Raw genomic sequence first — 21,508 nt, 5'->3', positions numbered from 1 at the left:
TAGTTTCATCAATATTTCATTGATTTTTATGACCAAGTGCAATTCCAGTGTATGGATATACCACATTTTGTTTTTCATTATTCAGTTGCTGGACATTTAGGTTGTTTTCACTGTTTGGCTTTTATGATGTGATTATGTCAATATTTGCATATAACTTTTTGCATGGACATGTTTTTATTTTGTGTAGTGTATACCTAAGCATGAAATTGCTATCTTAAAGTTCTTAGGTTTAATATGTTGGAGAACTGCCATACTTGTCCAAAGCAGTTGTCCCACTGGTGTTATATGAGGGTTCCAGTTTATTTTCAGCTTTACTACCACTTACTATTTTCTGTTTTTTTCTTTGTTTCCAACCTTCCTGGTGTATATAAAAATGTTTCCTCACTGTTTTGAGTTGTCTTTTTCTGATGATTAATGATGTTGAACATCTTTTCATATTATTTGTTTATTGAGTTTTATTTTGAGAACTGTCTTTTCATTCTTTACCTACTATTAAGTTGAGATTAAAATTTTTTTTTAAATGAGTTGCAGCAGTTTTATTTATTCCAGCAGACATAAGTCTCTTACCAGGTACATTATTTGCAAATATCTCCTACCTTCATGTGACTTGTTTTTTCACTTTTTAGTTGGTGTTCTTTGTAAGCCCAAAGTTTTTAATTTGATGAAATCCAGTTAATCTATTTTTTCCTTTAGTTTCTTTTTCTCTGTGGGTCACATATTAGAAACCATTGCCTGTTCTAAGGTTGTGTAGATTTTTTTTTAAATAGTGGTTTGTTTTTTTTTTTTTTTTTAGGTTTTATTTATTTGTGCATACAGAACTGGGGGACAGGCCAAAGGCTCAGAGGCGGTGAGAGGCTTCACCAGAGACAGTAGGGAGCAGAACAGCCATTGCGGAGGGGAGCAGCGGGCGGGTCAGGAGAGGTCTGCCCCCCATGTGGGTCACCTCCAGGGCAGGTGGGAATGGAACTCATGGGGAAGCGGTTTTAGATTCTCAGTGCTGTGCTTTAACCTGCTGTGCCACCAGGGTGGGCCCAGTTGTGTAGATTTATACCTGTTTTCTTTTAAAATAATAAAGTTTTAGCTCTTAAATTTAGGTCTTTCGTCCACTTGGAGTTGATTTTTATATATGGTGTTAGATAGGGGTATAAACTTAACTCTTTGCATGTGGCTGTCAAATCAGTGATCATTGGGTCAGTCATTTCATTATACCACCCCGTGAGGATTACTATAGTTTTATAGGAAATTTTGAAAAAGCAAAGTAAGAGCCATTCTTTTCAAGATTGTTTTGGCTATTTTAGATCCTCTGCATTTCCATGTGAATTTGGGTATCATGCGAATTTCTGCAAAAATAGCGGGGATTTTGATAGCGATTGTCTTGAGTTTTTAAAAATGATTTATAGATAAATTGCTTTTTAAAACATTATTAAATATTTAGTTCAATTTTGAGAGTACTCCCATCTTATAATTAAGAATTTTCATTCAAGAATTTGGGATGTCTTTCTGTTTAAGTTTGTTGTTGTTGTTTTTTTTTAGTTTTTTTTAGCAATAGAATTAAGTTTTGCAATTAGTTTTGTTAATTTTTTATTTGGATGCAGTTGTGAATGTAATTATTTTCTTTATTTTGAATTGATTATTGCAAGAATATAGATTAATTAATTTTGTATCTGCACTCTTCTAAACTCATTTATTAGTTCTATGAATTTTTTGGGGGTGGATTTCTTCTATTTTCCAGATGCAAAATTTTAGCATCTGCAAGTAGTTTTCAGTTGGATGGTCTTTTACTTCATTTTCTTGCCTAGTTGCCTGCTATAACCTCTAATTATTGCTGAGTAGTGCATAAAGTTGTAATTTTGTCTTGTCCTGACCTTAGACCTAAATCTTTCTTTCACCATTAAGTATGATTAAGTATGATGTTAGGTATGGGTGTTTCTTAGATGCCTTTTATCAGATTGAGGAAATTCTCTTCTAGTTTGAGTGAATTCTGTCATTTGTTAAGATGACTACAGGTAAATTGCTTTTTAAAATATTAAATATTTAGAAACCTGCTGTAATACTCTTACAGCTTTATTTATGTTTGTATCAGTCTTCAGATTGGTGAAACTGAGTCTGTTGTCAGACTTCATTTATGATGTGCCTAGGCCTTGGCATTTATATTAAAGGACTTTTCCATTTTTAAAGAGATAGAGAGGAATATTGTAGAAAATACCATATAGTTTATTGCTTGACATTCTAGTAAAATACAACACACCATGGCAGCAAGAAGTTAAAGATGAAATGCTTAATGACATGCCTGTGCTAAGGGAAACAGCTGAATGCTGAATTGGGTTGTCTGTCTGGTGTTGCCAAGTTACGATTATTAACTGTGTGATGGATACATGCTAGCATGATTATTGATGTACTCCTTAAGGTCATATGTAGAGTTGAATTTGTACAAATTGCCATTTAAATAAATGATAATATGCCTTGGTATAGTATCTGTCATTATTGTCCCTTGATAAATGTTAGCTCCTTTTTGTCCCTTTAAGGTGTGTTGTTAACAAAAAAGGGGATTTATATATAATACAAAAAAGTACTATATAATAAATGCTGCCTTCAAGATTATGCTCACCTTTGTATGAAGGAGTTGGAAAAGGAGAAAGAGGAACATCCTATCTGGTAGTTTTATATAGTGGAGTTTGTGTTTTTTCCTTAATCTGACTCATGGATATATATATATACACACACACACACACATATATATATATATGTTAATTAGACTATATTTTCCCACATATCCACAGTATTTCATATTGAGAAAGGAATTATAAAGGAGCATCAGTTTAAGTTGAGAAAGGAATTATAAAGGAGCATCAGTTTAAGTGGATAATGAATTACAAAATTTGAGGTAGATGGAAACTTAGCAAGCATGTGGTTTTTCTCCTCAGTTTTATAGTTGCTATTGAGGCACTGAGGGGTTTATTCTATGTTCACTGCTATGGTAGTATTAGAACATAGAGTAGATCAGTTTTGATTAGTGCTTGTTATGCCTCAATTTTTATAATTTCTTTTTTAAATGTGGTTAATGGCTCACTATTTTTCACCCTTCCTGTAAAAAGATCATTTACCATATGTGGCACATATACACAATGGAATATTACTCAGCAACCAAAAAAAAAAATAAACACATGCCTTTTGCAGCAATATGGATGGAGCTGGAAAAGATCATACTTAGTGAAATAAGCCAAAAGAAAGAAAAGGAAAAATACTGGATGGTTTCACTCACAGCAGGAAGATAACATATCAGGCGAGAAAATGATAATAATAATGAACAGCTATATACCAGAGACATTTTATGGGGATAGAGTGGGGAATGGGATCAAAAACAGTGGGGGGAGGGAAATGCACTGGACTATGGTGATGGCACACGGGTGATTTAGTGATGGGACGCCCACGGGGATTACAACTGAGATGGAAAAATGCATAAAACGATGTAAGAATATACTATTATTTATTTTAAAGAAAAAAGATCATTTATCTCCACCTTTTGTTATGTGACGTGACATGACGTGTTTCTTGTGGAAGTATAACTTGTCTTTACAATGCAGTGTGAATGAACATGATATATGCTATGTCTAAGAAAAAGCTTTTTTTTTTAAAGATTTATTTATTTGTGCATACAGAACTGGGGTACAGGCCAGAGGCTCACGGGCGGTGAGAGGCTTCACCAGAGATAGAGTGGGGAGCAGAACAGGCAGATCTACAAAGTACACTGCTGAGGGGAGCAGCAGGCGGGTCAGGAGAGGTCTGCCACACCATGTGGTCACTTCCTGGGCAGGCAGGAATCGAACTCATGCGGAAGTGGCTTTAGCTTCTTAGTGCTGTGCTTGAACCTGCTGCGCCACCAGCGAGGGCCTAAGAAAAAGCTTTTAAAAGCTTTTCTTAATTTATGATTCTTGTGTTATCCCTCTGCCACAAGACCTAGATATGGGGATAGGCAGCTTTTTCAGCTTATAATCTAAATTAGAATAGTGTTAGCCAATAACATTTTGAGGTTTTGTTGTTGTTATTGCATTATTACCTCCATTAGGGAAAGCTGATACACAGAAAATAATCTCTACACTGTGGTCTTTAGGCTGGTCTATAAGAAATGTAGAACTATTTCCAGGTATTTGAAAGACTTAACGTCTTTCAACTTTTCATATATTATCCTGGGTGTTTTTATTCACCTCAGTGTGAAAAATTATTTGGACAAGGGTTTCTTAAATTCTCGGGGAAATAAATACATGCCTTCTTTTACTTCATATTTGTTTGCAAAGGTGATGATAGGATCCTGATAGATAACTGGTCAGTTTAACAGGGGGTGGGGGGATGCTCTTTGTTGGATCAGACCGGCCAGTTTTAATTTGTCTGTATAACAGAATGATACCCAAAAATACACTTGGAGAAGAGGATTTAAGTTATCGCATTTTTCATTGTAGACTATACTAAAATTTTTTTTAAAACATAGTGAGTATAGAAATTAGTGAGCATTGTGGTTTTGAGGTAACTGAAATTAGAGGAGCATGATTTGCTCCTGTTTTTGTTCAAGGAACTGTTGATAAGGCATACTTCCTATTTTCTTTGTTGTGGTTACTTAAAAAAAAATTTAGAGGAAATTTCCATTCCACATTTTGATACTTCACCTAATTTCTGGTTACAGGCAGAAGGGATCATTTCCTGAGGTGTCAAATTCATTACTTGATTGGATGGATAAGGAACAAAGTTTGTCAATTTATAATTTTTAAAGATGGTAGATTAACTACTAACAGTGTTTTTATGCAGTTGAGAGAATGATAGCTTAGTGGAATTGAAGAACTGTGAACTACAGCAGCTCTAGAGCCTCAAGGAAGTACTGCCAGTGTTTTGTAAGTGCCTTGGAAAGAGAACTAGAAAGCAAGAGAATATAGAAATGTGGCTAAAACAAAACAAAACAAAAACTGTTGGATTTTTAAGAAAGGTAGTTTAAGTAGAGCTGATGTTTTACTAAATTTTTAGAAAAATAATTTACTGAGATGACAAGGTATCCAGTACTTAATATAACAGCTCAGAAAATCGGTATACTAAATTTGAGCAGATAAATGAGGAAGTGGGTGACCCAATGTGTTATCAAATTTTCCAGTGTTTAAATGGTAAACAACAAGGAGAATATTAACATTTTTTTGTGCATTACGCTGGTTATGATCTGAATCTTATCCTGTTGCAGAGTTGTCAAGTAACATTTAGGAGTGCAAAATAAAATCACAGTGTTCCACTAAAATTAGTGCCCTGGAAGAACCAGAGTTTTATTTCTAAAGAGTCTAGAAGTTAATAAAGTGATAATGTGAGAGTAGACTATTATTACTCAGGCCTGTTGACTATGCAATATTTATGCCTCTAACTAAAACACAAATTTGAATATAATTTAGTATCCCTTTATACAGAATAATGATTGTTACACTAATTGCAGTCTACTTAAGTGACTTTGCATAACATTTTACAAGTTTTTGCTACTTTATTTTTAAGCATACTTCATTACTTATCCATAATTTTTAATTAATACACAGTGCTTGTGTATGTGTTTGACTCAGCCATCTTGGTACTTGTTGTTTTGTCAGATAAGACTTTTAAGAAAGCTGTAGTAAAGACCCTTATTTATTTAATTAGAAAAAGCCTTACTATAGATCTATTGTTTGAACAAAGATGCTGGGTGGGGGTATGTTTTGAATGTGTTTCATTTGTATTCACAAGGTTGAATTCTTGACAGAACACTTGCCCTCATCTGCTTCCCTTGTTGCTGGGCAAGGTTTGTCATGCTGGTGTATGATTGGGTTTAGGCAACCAGAGCTTTGAGCCAATCAGTGCATTTCAGTTCTCACAAAAAATGAAGCGTTGAAGCTGCTGCTGATTTATTTTTCCTATGGGCAGACTATATAAGCTAATATGGCTGCAGCAAGCTCCCTTTAGGTTATGCTTAAAACTTACAAGGTGCATCTGTAACTGGAGGAAAAATGAATGAGGTTTATTTCTAAATCTTGTTTCTCAAGAAAATTTGATAGGTAGTGAATCTCAGAGAAAATGTATATAGATGATGTTCTCTTTTATTTTACAATTTTCAGTTATAAGACTGTAGAATGATGTAATATAAGAAAAACTTCTATTTACATGCATATTTACTATAAAATCCACACATTTGTTTTACTGCTTCAGTAAAGGGGAGTGATAGAGCCTTTTGTAAACTTCTGTGAACGGCAGTTAAGGAGAAAAAGACGTACTAATGGTACTCATAACTCTTAATATAGGTTGTCAAAAATTACACATTTTAATTTCATTAGCTGTATTAAACTAAGTTACTTCAGTGCGGTAGACAATAAAATATACCTGATAATGTCATCCATAGTTAAACGTATGGGTCCAGAATTCTGCTAGCTTTTTTTTTTTTAATTAAAAAAATTGTGACAATAGTTACAGAAGGGTGGAAAATTGATTTCTTTAGAATTTTTGTTTCATAGCTATAGCTGTTTAATAAATGTTAAAGATTATGGTCTTTTAAAAGAAATGAGTTTGAATTTTGCGGGAGTCTAATAAATTGAGTAGAAAAGTTACATCCTTATTAAGTTTTGTCCATATTTGACCAATTCCCCAGAGGAAAAAATTGATTTATATTTATGGAAATGTTCATGAACATTTAAATGAAGACAGAATAGCATAAAAGGTGTAAATTTCATTTATTTATGTGCTATATTTAATGCTTTTTATATGATTTAGGGTTTATGTAATTGTGTTCTAGATTACTTTTGTCAGACAAAGAACCTCAAATGAAGTTTTGTGGACCCAGGTTTAACTGTTTCTCTTACCTTATTGTCTGTTTCCTGTTGCTGGGCAGGAATCAGAATACTGGTTTCTGATTGGCTGTGTTTGTGAGTAGCTCTTGAACAGCCACTTAAATTCTTAGCTTTTTGTGCAGGCGGTTGTAGGCTAAGACATTACAGCTTTTAGTAATACTCCTCTTTGTTGTTTCATAGCTATGATCTCTTTGCTAGAAAGAAGAGAAAAAAAAGGGCGGAGGGGGATGAAACTAATAATAAGACAATAATGTTTTCACATAAAGAGGAGAAGGCTTTCTTGGCTTCTTGGCTTTACTAAAAAGTAATTTACCAAAAATTTGAAAAAAAAAAAAAATTTCCCCCTGCCATAGAGACTTATTTACAGGTGACATGTCCTTCTTGGTTATTTCAATATAAATTCTTTTGCTAGAGGTGAAACTGTTAGTGCTGTAGAAAAGGATTTTATTACTGATGGGATTTCCCCAGTTTTAAAATCTGAGTGTACGGGGTAGGAGCTAGGAGCGCAAAGACCTTTTTTTTTTACTATCTTCCTCACGAAAAAATGTTTTCAGGAGAAACTAGTTCATCATGTTTTACAGATTTACATGTAGATATGGCAGACATTTTCTGCAGTACAGTATAAATGCCTTTTCCTGTGAAAATGAATTATAGTCAGGCGAGACCTTTATAATTCTAGTGTTGTCACCTGAAAAAATAGTATTTCTTTGATAGAATAGTTTTGTGAATGGCATTTCAGTTACAGATGACAATATTTAAACTGATTCTTAGAGACGTTTTGTTCCGGTAATACATCTATGGAGACTTGGTTGCAGGTAACACATCCATCTCTAAGGTGAATCTTTCTTAAATATTCTTTGCTTATGCAAAATAGATTTTTAAAAACTTAATGCTGATTGGTCTGCACAGATATGGCTAAACTAGTTTGAACTGGTTCTTCATGCTTACTTCCTTATTGCTTTGTCTGTTTTGTATTATACTTAGAACCCATAAAGGATCTAGTAAGTGGCTGTAGTGTGCTCCCTTGTGGGTATAGATGGTAGCTATTCAAAATTCTTTTTGCTGTTCTTTATTATTATTGAATTGAATTACAATTTTGTTAATAAAACCAGCTTGCTCAGATTGTATTTATTTTTATTATGTTATTCGATGGTGAAATACAAAATATCAAAAGTAATTAGGAGAAATTTTCCTTTGATTTTGTAGGTTATGCCTAGAAACGATGATAATTTTTATTGAGTGCTTGTTTTCTAAGTGCTTAATATATAGAACCTCGTTAATTAGTACGACTTATTACAAGTACTCCCTTTTCTAAAGTTACTGAATCTAGACATTGAAATGTTAAGTAATTTACGCTGTTACATAATAAGTACATGAGAGAGTTCTTATTCAAATCCATGTTTTTGCATGCAGAATTCATATTTTTAATTAGATTATTAAATATTATTAGAGAATGCTTTTTTCAAGAAGTACTTCTGGGCACCTGTTAGTAAATCAGCTATTCATATAGTAACTGAGAAATGTGACTAATCTGAATTATAAAAGAATTAATTAGTTAAGTACTTGAAAATATGTAAAGGACAACCGTACACTTTGCACTGTAAGTTTAATTATTTTGTAATTTTGGAATCAGCAGGGAAAAGTGACTACAAAATTTGTAGTCTGCTGAATGTTTTTCAGTTAGTGTGAGTTTGGAGTGAATGGTGATGGAGTTTGGGAGAGGAATGGAAGCTTGAGTTTGAAATTGAGACCACATTGAATTGAATGAATATTCACTGGTAACTATGATAATTTTCCACTGAAGTTTCTTATCCCTTGAAAACTATTTTTTATAGTTTTACCTGACTTCGGTAACTTAAATTGAAAGGCTAAGAAATATAAGTAATTGGCTTATGGTGAGAAAATTTATACAAAAAGTCCCCTAGTCTAGATGTACTGACAAAGTGGTAGGTTCTCAAACTGTGTTGACCTGGACAAATAAATAAGCAGAGCCATTATCTTATGGCTTTCATAGAAAGAAACAGTCAAACACCAGGAAAACATTGTGTTTGAGTAAGTTGGATATGTGTTATTTGTTGTAAGGAGGGAAAAGACTCACCATGCAAAACTGTGAGGCAATCAGTAAAAAGATGTTAGGAAAAAAGCTGATACAGGATTTGGCCATAGATTTAGTATAGGTTATTTGGAGGAAGATCTGAGGAAGTAGAGCTTACTCTGGATTGGGTTCTGTTAGAAAGCGGGGCAATTCTACGGGGCAATTCTACGTTAACTTATCTATAAAGAGAGCAGACTGCAGATAAGGCAGCAATTAATGAAAAAGTAATGACCTCTTACTTAGAGAGGAAGATGTTTGGTATTTAATGGGTTGCACAGGGTCCTTATCTGATTTGAATATTGAAGTGGACTTATGTCCAACAAAAGAACAATGAGGCTGAGTGGTAGGTATCAAGTCAAACATTGAAGCTTATCTGTAAGTCTCAGAGGAGGTTCTGAGACATCAGAGACTTTTTTCCTTCTCTACTCTAAGCAAATCTAAAAAAGTATTTCCTACCATCACTGATAGTGGTAATGGTAAACATGAACCTCCAAATATAAAAGCAATATTGTCTGCTCTTTTGTACATCTTAGTCCTAATGGACTTTTGTTTTATTGCTCTATAGACTGGTGACATTGTCTTTCTGCAGGACCAGATCCATGCCCTCTTTTGTTTGTCATAATGTACTGACCTGATGTTAACATAGAAGTGCTGAAGTTGTCTTGGTTCTGATCTTATTTAAACATTAAAAATATCTAACTATAGTTTTCTGAGAGCTTTAATTATGAATCATTAAATTTTGTCAAATGAATATTTTGCATCTGTTGAGACTATTTTTTTAACCTCTTCTGTTTATGAGATGAATTGCACTGTTAGAATTTTTTATCTTAAATATAAAAATTTATTGTCTAATAGCTCTGGAGTCTAGAAGTTCAAAATCAAGGGGTTATCAGGGCCATGTTAGGGAAGGGTTTGTTTGAGATTTTCAGATATAACAGCTTAACTGCAGTCCTCAGATGGTGTTTTCTCCCTATATGTGTCTGTGTCCAGATTTTTCCCCTTATGAAAGGACACCAGTCATATTGGATTAGGCCCACCCTACTGACTTTACTTTAACTTAATTGCCTCTGTAGAGGCCCAGTCCAACTAAGGTCATGTTCTAAGGCATTGGGGCTTATACCACTAATTGATAGGCCATTAATTAATGTATTTTTATTAAGTGTTCATGATGGTTATACCTGACATAAAGCTAATGTGCTTCATGATTCACTTGTTATCTGTGTTTCTTGTTTTTAAGTTATGAAACCATCTTTACATATTTTTCATGAGCTTCAGGATCATAATGTATAAATATACTTGCAAATAACTCAAAGATGAAAGAAGAAATCACATTGAAATATTATAGATATTTTCACGGACAACACTGAAAATATGACACAATAAAATGTTAGATGCAGCTAAAGCAGTGCCTAGAGGGAAATTTATAGCTTTACGTGTACCCATTACCTAAATGGAAAGATTAAAAATTAATTAATGTTTAATATATTGAGGAACTACCAGGCTGTTTTATAAAGCAATTAGGTAATTTTACAATCACATCTGCATTGTAAAAGGATCCCATTTTGCCCACATCTTCCCTGATATCTTTTGTTATAATCATCTGTATGTGTTAGATATGTTAACTAATTGTGGTTTTGATTTGCATTTCTCTGATGACTAATGATTATGTGCATCATTTATGTTTATTATTTACCAGCTGTTGGCTTGTTTATATCTGTTAAAATATGTCCATTTCAATCTTTTGTTCATTTTTTAAACTGAGTTTTATTTTTATTCATTTATAATAGTAGTTTATATCTTCTAGAGACAAATCTCTTACCAGATATATTAGTAAATATATGATACATAAACATTAACTCCTAAAGTGTGAATTGTTTTACTTTCTTGATGGCAAACTATTGTTTATATATTTATTGTCCATATATTTATTTTGTAATCTAGATATGTCTGATTGCAAGTATAATCTACCTTTACATGTTCCTTTCCCTTCTATCTCTGTACTTCTTTCCTATTTCTCTACTGGTTTTATTCTCTTACACATTTATTTTTCTTTCTCCATTTATTTTTATGCCATACTTGTTTTCTTTATGTTTATGTATCTTCTCCAAATTGTGTGAATCCAGTAGGTTACTAAGCATGGGGAACTAGAAATTTAGTTTTCCTGTACTTTCTAGTATTTGATCCTCTGTATACTGATACCTGTGTAGTATTGAGAAAATTCTATAAATGTGAAAATTAACACAAGGATTTATTGTATTTTCTATATGTCATTATTTTAAAATTACATGAAATGCTGCTTGCCTTTAAAAGCAGTTGATGGTCAGTCTGTAATTTGTGGCTCATTTTAATTGTTAAATTTTGTCTCCTTTTTAAAGATTCAAAATGGATAGTATAGAAGAACCTCAGAAAAAAGTCTTTAAGGCTCGTAAAACAATGAGAGTAAGTGATCGTCAACAACTTGAAGCAGTATATAAAGTCAAAGAAGAACTGTTGAAAACGGATGTCAAACTGTTAAATGGCAACCATGAAAATGGAGATTTGGACCCAACCTCACCTTTGGAAAATATGGACTATGTTAATGAAAAGGAAGAGGTAAATGGCATTGAGGAGCTTTGTTTTGACCCTGAGAAAATTAAGTCAGAATGGAAAGAAACACCCTGTACCTTAAATGTTAATGTAAAAAACAAACAGGATGATGATTTAAATAGTGAATCTTTGTCTCCTAATAATATAACTCCTGAATTAGCCTCTAAATTGACTGCTGAACCAACTTCTGGTGATCCAGCTGTTGATGATCTGACTACTACAGATCCAGCGTGTGGAGATTTGGCTTCTGGAGCACTGGCCTCTGAATTATTAATCTCTGGTAATCCAACATCTGATGATCCCATATCTGATGATCCCATATCTGATGATCCCCCCTCTAGTGATCTCACAACTGACGATCTCCCCTCTAGTGACCCCCTCTGTGATGTTCCTGCTTTTGGTGAGCCAGTCTCTGGTGAAACCATCTCTGGTGACCCCGTCTCTGGTGACCCAGTTTCTGATGGAGCAATCTCTGGTGAGCCTGTCTCTGGTGAACCAGTCTCAAGTGAACAAACCTCCAAAGAACCCATCTCCAGTGACCTAGTCTCCAATGAGCAGGCCTGTGATGATTCAGCATCTGGTGATTTGACCTCTGGATCACCATCCTCTGATAATCCGGTCTCTGGTGATCTGACCTCCAGTGATCTGGCCTCTAGTAATCTGGCCTCTGATGAACCGAATTCTGACAAACCAATTTCTGAATCAGCCTTTGATTCCACCTTTAAACTGAGTTCTGTACCAGTTTGTGACCCAGCTCTTGAAACTGATAGCACAGAGCCCAGTAGCAATAAAGGTGAAGATTCTCTTGAAAAAAATGGGGTTGATGAAAAATTAGATCAAAGTTTCTCATTTGATGAGAAAAATAAAGCTGATAGTAATATTGATGCTGATGAACAAACTCTAGAAACAGATGGTAGAATTATAGATCTATCTCCTGAAAATGAGAAGAAAGTAGGAGAAAATGCTGTCTCAGAGCCTGCTCTTGGAGAAGAAGCTATATCAAGCAGTATGGAAGTCGACCAAAGTGAGAAGAATGAAGATGAAAATTCTGCAGACCTTGAAGAAACAATTAGTGAGAATGTAATAAAAGATGACAAAAGTGAGAATATCTTAGAAAATACGGATTCCATGGAGACAGATGAAATCATTCCTATTTTGGAGAAGCTTGCACCTGCCGAAGATGAACTAACTTGCTTTTCTAAAACTTCTCTCCTTCCAATTGATGAGACAAATCCAGATTTGGAAGAAAAAATGGAAGGGTCTTTTGGTTCACCATCTAAACAAGAAAGTAGTGAGAGTTTGCCAAAAGAAGCCTTTTTGGTCCTTTCTGATGAAGAGGATATTTCAGGAGAAAAAGATGAATCTGAAGTGAAATCACAAAATGAGACATGCTCTCCAGGTTAGTGTATTATTTAAATTTTAAAGATTTTGATGAGCTTTAATAAACTGCTGAATAAAACAGTCAGGTTTTAAATTTCATTTAGTTGTAGAGAATGTTGAGAATGAAGTTCAATAGAAGGACCTCTTAACTTCATAATATCTTAATTTCAAGAAATTCAGTGAAGAGTCTCAGTGCTAAGAATGGAAATAAAGTTAATAGAAAATGTGTCACTTTCACTTGAGAAGCTTAGAATCTAGGCATAAAGTTAAGATGGTCGGACACTGTAGAATAATATCAAGTCATTACATAATTATTTTTGCTGTCACTTAGCTCCAAAATAACTTAGAATCTAAAAGTCTCAATAGTTTTAATTTACATCAAGTGTAACAAATCATATTTTAAATTTTTCCATTTGAGGGCCTTCCCTGGTGGTGCAGCAGGTTAAGGCGCAGCACTGCAAGCTATCCGCAGTTGCTTCAGTGCTAGCTCAATCCCCCATCCCGGTGGTGATCCACATGATGCGGGAGACCTCTCCTTACCTGCCCCCTTCTCCCCTCCGCAATGTACTTCATTGGTTTGCCTGTTCAGCTCCCCACTCTGTCTCTGGTGAAGCCTCTTACCACTCCTTTACCTCTGGCATGCACCCAGTGCTGTATGAAAAATTTTTTTCCCATTGAAATCCTGATCTTTTGATATTCTTTATCTGGCAGATGCAATCACCATTGCTGGGATCCAGAAATATTGAAACTTGATTATTTATTTATCTCATTAGCTCTTTTAATCCTACTCAACCTATTCTCTTCCTTCTCATCATCCGAAAGATATTTCTGTAACCTAAATGTCTCTTGTTAATATGTTCCTCTCTTTCATAGATTGTTATTACTGTTAGATTCGTTCCAAACTCTTTATATAATGAAAGTTATGTAAACTTTATAACTTGTTCAATGCCTATCTTTACTCTCTTTTGTCATTCCTTGAGAAAAGTAGCAAATGAGAAAAATCCTGCTTTGTTTTCATGGTCAAATTCAAACCCCTTCTGAAAAGCACTGGGGTTAAATACCTCTATGCGCTCATTGCCTGGTATTAAAAAGAACCCTGTAAGAGAAGTGACCTTGCACCATGACACAGTGTATTGTTTCTACTAGTTTAAAGAATAAAAATAAAATTCTTTGTCTGGGAGACAAAGAATTCTTCATTGCTTACTTCCCCCTCTGTGCACCCCAGTTTTTGGAGGTAGAGCTTTTTTTTTTTCCTTATTAAGATTACTTCTATTCCAAAGAGTTAGTGTTCATTCATTCAACCCATAGGGAGACAGGCCAGACTCTTTTTTAGCTTTTGGGATTCAAAAGATAAAATTTAGTACTTGCCCTCAGGATGCAGACACTAAGTCACACAATTAGGTATAGACTGTGACTGTAGTGATAATGTTAAATTGATACTCTGAGAGTACAGAGGAGGTTAACTTTATGAGAATATAAGATTTATTCAGGAAGGTACTTGGCTTCACTAACTGTATTACATAGGGTTTTAGTGAAGATAATCCCACTTAATGCTCAGGTCTACTGTCTTGAACCATTTGTATTTTTTTCTTTTGTACTCCATAGCTAATCTGTCAGGAAATCCTGTTTGCTCTACCTTCAGAATAGATCTAGAATCCATTATCTTCTTACCAACATAATGGATAGCATCTCTATTCTGAGCTACCATTGTCAGGCCAAAATAATGCCTGAGTCACAATATATGCTCAGTGAATATTTGTGGGGTGAATGAAGAATGGTAGACCTTGGTTACTAGGCTAACATGTCCTAATAACGTTGGGGAGCTATCAAGTGATTTTTAAGCAGAGACGATAAAATTTACATTTTAGAAAGGTAAAAGTAAAATTTACTTATTCATTTAATGAGAATTTATAGACAGTGGTATTGGAGCAAATCCTTAAAAAATTTGTAATTTGTAAAATTGCACCTTATTTAATGAATATATACTTTTCCTTTGTATTAGGACCTTGATATTAGAGACTAACTCTCACACAATGCTACTAGATGTAGAGAGATTAATATTAAGCCACCTCTGCTTCATACTTTGGAAATAAAAAATTGGATTTAAAAAAATTAATTTTAGACTCTTGCGTGCTTTTAGAAAAGTAAGTTTAATGATAGATTCATCTTGTTTGCTGGTAACAGAAGTTAATTATTATCTGTTCTCTGCGATTACACATGGAAATTTTGCATATGTGGTTTGAAATAGTTTCTAAAGGTTATTAAGCTATTATATTACTTTCCCTGTGTAGTAGAAAAATATTAAATATCACATTTGTTGTTGACTACCTATTGAGGGAATACTTACATCAGTTTTTTTTTTCTCTTTTTTTTAAATTCTTGACTGATTTTTCAATGGGTAGCTATTTGAGTAGGAAAGCTATTTTAATTTTATAGGAGTACAAGAAAAAACTAAAAAAAAGTCTTTCTGTTTCTTAGTCGACCTGAGCACCCGTCCTTTCAAAGCACCATATAATAATTTAAACTCATTGGATGATTAAAAACATAGACTTAAGAAAGCGAGGGAAGAAAAAGATTTTTCTCTGGGGAAGTTTGGTTTCTCTCTTGCCAGACCCCCTTCCTAATTTTTCTCATTCAGGTTGTTAAATCCAGGAGTTAATATTTTTGGTCACCCAGTAAGAGTCTCACTACTCTAGCCTTTTCCAGTTTACTGCAGTCTCCAACTTTCCTTCCTTTTTTGTTTGTTTGTTTGTTTGTTTGTTCCTATTCTGTTTATTATAGAAAGGGGAAATGTTCCTTGTCTAGAATTTTAAAATTTTAAAATATTGCTGTTAATATTTCTTGAGGGAAATCAATTTAGAACAAGTCAGCATTTACAATAGATTCTCTTCCTTTAGATTTTAGTTCAGATTTAAAAAAAAACAAAACAAAACACTCGCTAGTTGAGTTTTTTTCTCCTGTTCATTGAATCGTTAATGAGATGACCATAGTTGTGAATGAGGATAATTGCTTGGGAATTAGAATTTGTGTTCATTTTTGCTTTAGTTAGTAGTGATGGAATTGCCATGCTACTTTAATTACTAGTCAAAATTATTTATTTATTTGTTGTCACTTTTATTAGCAAAATTCTTTATTATCAACTCATTTATATTTAACTATTTCTTACGTACTTGGCTTTTTTCCCTGAGCCTTGGTATTCCTATATATTGGTTTGGAAGTTGTAGATATTTTTGGTAGAGATCAAATCTGAGCAGATTTTGGAAAGGAGAGGGAAGGGAGATCATCTTCAAATGACTGTTGTTGCCCAAGTTAAGTAAGATGCTTGGACTGGCTAGAAAAATACAGAAGCAGATATAGCATAGAGATATTAATTAAAGCTGAGTGCCAAGGTGAGATCTCCTATGAGTAAGTAAAAAAGGAAAGGGGAGGAGATCCAAGAACTGAGGACTTGTCATTCCAGTGTTTAGAGGTTAGGGAGTTGAGGAAAAACCAACAAATGAAACCAAGAACTAGCTGAGAACCAGTCTGAAGAGATATAAAGAAAAACAGGCGATTTTATTAGAGAATGTTTTAAAAAGTAAGTAATTAACTCTCTTTACATATCAAATGCTATTACTTAGATTAAGTCATATAAAGAAAAACAGGAGATTTTATTAGAGAATGTTTTAAGAAGTGAGTAACTCTTTTTACATATCAAATGCTTTTACTTAGTTTAAGTCAGAAGAAAAATATTTATGACCTGTGGGTTGTGACCTTGACAAGGGGCTGAGGGTTGAAAGCCTAATTGAGATTGCATTTTAAAGCAAATGGGAGAAGACCACATTTTTCTGATGTCTTGTGAAGTTGAGAATTTTTTTTTTTAAAGATTTATTTATTTGAGTGCATACAGAACTGGGGCACAGGCCAGAGGCTCAGGGGTGGTGAGAGGCTTCACCAGAAACAGAGTGGGGAACAGAACAGAACAGGCAGATTGACGAAGTACACTGCTGAGGGGAGCAGCAGGCGGGTCAGGAGAGGTCTGCCACGCCATGTGGTCACCTCCCCATGTGGTCACCTCCGGGGCAGGCTGGGATCTAACTCATGCAGAAGTGGCTTAAGCTTCTTAGTGCTGTGTTTTAACCCGCTGTGCCACCAGGGAGGGCCCAGCTCTTGGAAGTTTTTAGGATTACCAAAATTCCAAGATCTAGTACTTGCTTTTAATTGCTTACTAGCTCTCTGGGTTGAAAGAAATAATATCGCATATAGAAGTGTATTTGAAAATGTGCCATGTGCCACTGTAATAAGACTGTGTTCAAGACAAGAGAAATTACATTCTAAAGATTGAGTATTTAGGAGTTCAAAAACTATTTGAAGTTATCTATGAAAGTATCTGTGTCCATGGGCTTTTGATTATTATTCTTGTTGAAGTAGGTCCACTCTCAAATTATCTACAGGCTTTGTGAACAACAACAAAAAAAAAACCAAAATTCTCTGTAGACTGTTAATAATCATTCTATCATCTTTCCTTTAAATAACACTGGAACATAAATAATTCATGTCTTAAGTACCAACACGTTTTTAAATGTTGACAGTTCAATCATCTCATCACATCTGCAAAATGAAAATAGGGTGGTAGGAAGATCTTTTTGAGAAAAAGTAGGAAATCTCAAGCTAAGCTTGATATTAGAGGAGAAGCAGACCAAATCAGAAACTATAGCTAACTTTGTTCTTTGGATGGTATCTGCTAAATATATACTATGTAAAACTCCCCTCAGGCAAGACAATTGTGATGTCTGAAAACTCTGGGTCTAGGAAACTCAGAAGTCACCACCCTCAATATTAAAGAGAACATTTGTAAAACTGTAGGAGAAGATTCTATATAATAAGTGTGTTATCTAGAAGGGAACAAAATATATTTTAATTTTATTGAAATTGGAATTTAGAGATGAGATTTTAAATATTTGTAATGAGCAGAGAGCAGTACATCAAAAGTCAATTTTCTAATTGCATTTATTTTAAAAGTTTAAAAGTAGGTTTAGTAATTTTTATGTACTGATAGCTTTTTTTCTTTTTAGAGTGTAGTATTATAGCTTTATTTTTAATCTTAGGGTGAAATAAGTATTTGTAAGAGTTACTGGATACATGATCCTGGTTTCTGCTTATTTTCATTGTCAGGTCTTTTCTGTTTTCAGTCTTCCATGAGGTTTAAAATTCTGGTGTTAGGAGAAGAAATGCCAATATCAAAGTCTTTATGTAGTGCTCTATACTTTGTGATTGCTTATTTAGTTTGATTGCAGAATATGATGAATAGCAGACTTTATTGAAACCACAGGGGAACCCATTGCAGTGATAAAGGGAAAAAAATACCTGAAATTAATGATTTGTTCTTCTCCCCCATTTAATGATTAAGTTAGTTAAAGAGGTATAGGTTGCTTGACCAGTAGCCCTTTATGATATTTTGTGTTATGAAAACGCAATTGTATAGACATTTTTAATACTGTTTTTTGGTTGTTACATTTTCTATTCCTCTTGTGAAATTTACTTAACCTTTTTAAACATTCTTATCTGTATGATAGCAAAAATGCTGTACATAGTGCAAGATATTTGTACTTGAGGATATGAAACAATGTGTCATATACCTTATTCAACTGTTTAAATAGTTTATTATTTTAAAAATAGTTCTTTTATTCCCCTTTTAGAACTATCCCAAGGCCTTTAAAATAACTTAATGATTCAACCTGTTTAGTCAAAATACTAGGTGTTTTGAATTTTGTTTAGTAGCTTGTAGTTTTTTTTCATAACTGTTATCACCACTATTAGTTACAACAATTAAGTGTAAGGAAGTCTTAACTGCTTTATAATAGTTTTCAAATTTCATTGATTCATTGGTAACAATAAATTTTCTCTGTTTTGAAAACTATTCTAATTTAAAGTCTTCATATGAATTTGGTGACACATTTGAAAATAGTCTTGGTTGTTCTTTTCTACTTGTGAATGTTCCCTTTTTATACCCATAATGTCAGTATAAAACTGATTTCATAAAATGTACTAGTTAATACTGAAAGTGAGCTGTTAAGAATCCTGATGGAAGTAAGATTTTTGTTCTATTTTTATTCCAGAAGAAGTAGAAAGTAATGAAAAGGATAACAAACCTGTAGAAGAAGAGCAAGTAATACACGAAGATGAAAGGCCATCTGAAAAAAGTAAGCATGTGCAAACAGAGTTGAGCTTGTTTTGAAAATAATAGTGTCTGCTTTTAAGGCTATGCAGTCTGACTTTTGTGACCATGAGGTAATCGCAAAAGTTTGTGTTTAATAAAGTCACTGTTGGAAAATCTTTTCATTGAAAACTACCTCAAGTATATTTGAAAGTATTTATTTCATGCACTAAAATGTTTTACTTTATTTACTTAAAGTTTTAATTGTTTCATAAGAAAGATTTATGTTTAGTGTTTAGTAAAGTACTATATGAATGTGTTGGTAGAAATTGTTTTGTATTTATGTCTAGAGCACTAAACTGTAGTGTTTTATATGGGTGATATACTTCAATGAAAATGTGTGTTTTAGACAGTTTAGGTTCTTATGCTTTATGAAAAGGGCAAATGATGAGACTCAGTGTCATTATAAGAAGATGATCTTACCACTAGAAGTCCGGAAACCTGGGTGTGACTCTCCCTGACATATTGTTCTCCATGTATGACGTAGACTATAAACATGAGAAGTTATAGAATAGAATTGGATTTCAAAAAATAGGCACATAGATAAAAATATTTAGTGAAATGGGGAGATACAGGTATGATCACATAAGGACACTGACCTTTAACAAGTGTGGAGATTATGCTATTATATTTTTGCTTTTTACATACTGAAAAAGAAGCCAGATAAAAATTAAAACTAGGTACAATTTCATGAAAGTCATCAATATTTGAAATAGAATTTTCTGAGGCCATTGAATATTTATTTCTGCTCAGTGTATTTTTATAATGATAATTTTATTATTTTTATGGTTTAAAATCATTAGGATGTATTAAGAATAATTATTAAGATGGTATTTTCCTAAGACTAGGGACTAAGAAAATAAATTTCCCAAGGGAAAAATTTTCTGAGCAGGAAGAATTACATAGTTAAAGCTGTGCACAATTGTTTACGGACTGTGACATATGAGTAAATATTATATACGCAAGAGAAGATTCATGTGCATTATTGTTTACCAAAGGGATTGAATATGGACTAATTTCTTTTTATATTCATATTATTAAATGATTCTCTGTATTAATATAAGATGTTAAGGAAAGTTGTCTGTTTACATTACACATTACTTAGCATGCACTGACTCTTACTTTTCATGTTGAAAATCCTAAGTTTAGTACTACAAGCTGCCAACATATTTTTCTGATCTCTTAAAAACAGTTCATAAAATTGTTAATTTGAGTATGCCATTGTGATAGCTAGAAATAAAATGCTAAGGATGGAAGGTAGGCATTAAGGTCTACAGTAAAAACACCTGACTAATAATTACAATTTTCATTCTCAGATGAATTTTCCAGAAGAAAACGTTCTAAATCAGAGGACATGGACAATGTGCAGTCCAAACGCCGTCGATATATGGAAGAAGAATATGAGGCAGAATTTCAAGTAAAGATTACAGCCAAAGGGGATATTAACCAGAAATTACAAAAGGTATTGCAGATGATGTTAAATACCACACTAAATAAAAACATCACAGTACTTACTAAATATTTATTAAATAAGCTTTTGATATTATTTGGTATTTTACTCCTATTCGGGTTTTTTTTCTATAGAAAATTGACGAATGTGGATGAGCTTATTATCTTTACAGTTTAATTTAAAAATTCCTTTGACTCTTAAAGCTACATAATTTTTTTAGATATGATTATAATTATCAAAATGAAGAAAAATACTGGCTTTGCTTTAGTAACAACTACCAGTTTTCTGCTCTTATTTTTCTTCTACATTGGACTTACAGAAATACTAAGAATTTTATGTTGACATTTTAATTTTTTTTTTAAAGATTTATTTACTTATGCATACAGAACTGGGGTATAGTCCAGAGGTACAGAGGCAGCAAGAGGATTCACCAGAGACAGAGTAGGGAGCAGAACAGGGCGACTGACAAAATACACTGCTAAGGGGAGCAGCAGGCAGGCCAGGAGAGGTCTGTGTTGCCATGTGGGTCACCTTCAGGGCTGGAGTTCGAACTCATGCTGATGTGGCTTTAGCTTCTTAGTGCTGTGCTTTAACCTGCTGCACCGTCAGGGAGGGCCCGACATTTTAATTTTTAAAATAAGCAAGTTTCATGTTTCTCAGTTCCTGTGTTCCAAATCTTTGTTTTGCACTTTAAGGTTTATATTAGGCCACCCTGGTGGCGCAGCCCTCACAAGCTGTCACCAGCCACTGTGATGTGAGTTTGATCCCAGCCAGGGAGCTAACCCACATAGCACAGCAGACCTCTTCTAACTTGCCCTAGTGTATTTCAGTCAGTCTACCTGTTCTGCTCCCCACTCTTGTCTCTGGTAAATCTGCTCACTCCCTCCCTCCCTGCCCCCTGCACTTCTGGCCTACACCCCAGCACTGAGAGCTAAAGCCACTTTTGTATGAGTTCGATTCCC

General features: G+C 33.8%; 1 protein-coding gene across 5 annotated transcripts in view; it reads left to right on the top strand.

The window, feature by feature from the left end:
- Positions 1-21,508, top strand: part of ATF7IP (activating transcription factor 7 interacting protein) — a 118,136-nt gene that overhangs the window by 41,213 nt on the left and 55,415 nt on the right. For all 5 annotated transcript variants that reach the window (XR_001146075.1, XM_012732870.1, XM_004693258.2 and 2 more), the window contains exons 2-4: positions 11,310-12,919; positions 18,999-19,082; positions 20,413-20,558. Coding sequence is in view for 4 of the 5 variants with exons in the window: in XM_004693258.2 (XP_004693315.2) it covers positions 11,310-12,919; positions 18,999-19,082; positions 20,413-20,558 (1,840 nt within the window). In the remaining variant the exon portion in view is untranslated. The remainder of the gene's footprint in view (positions 1-11,309; positions 12,920-18,998; positions 19,083-20,412; positions 20,559-21,508) is intronic.

This window comes from Condylura cristata, unplaced genomic scaffold, assembly GCF_000260355.1.
Source record: "Condylura cristata isolate star-nosed mole 26May11 unplaced genomic scaffold, ConCri1.0 scaffold00036, whole genome shotgun sequence".
Taxonomy (NCBI): Eukaryota; Metazoa; Chordata; class Mammalia; order Eulipotyphla; family Talpidae; genus Condylura; species Condylura cristata.
This window is presented reverse-complemented; position numbering and strand designations above follow the sequence as displayed.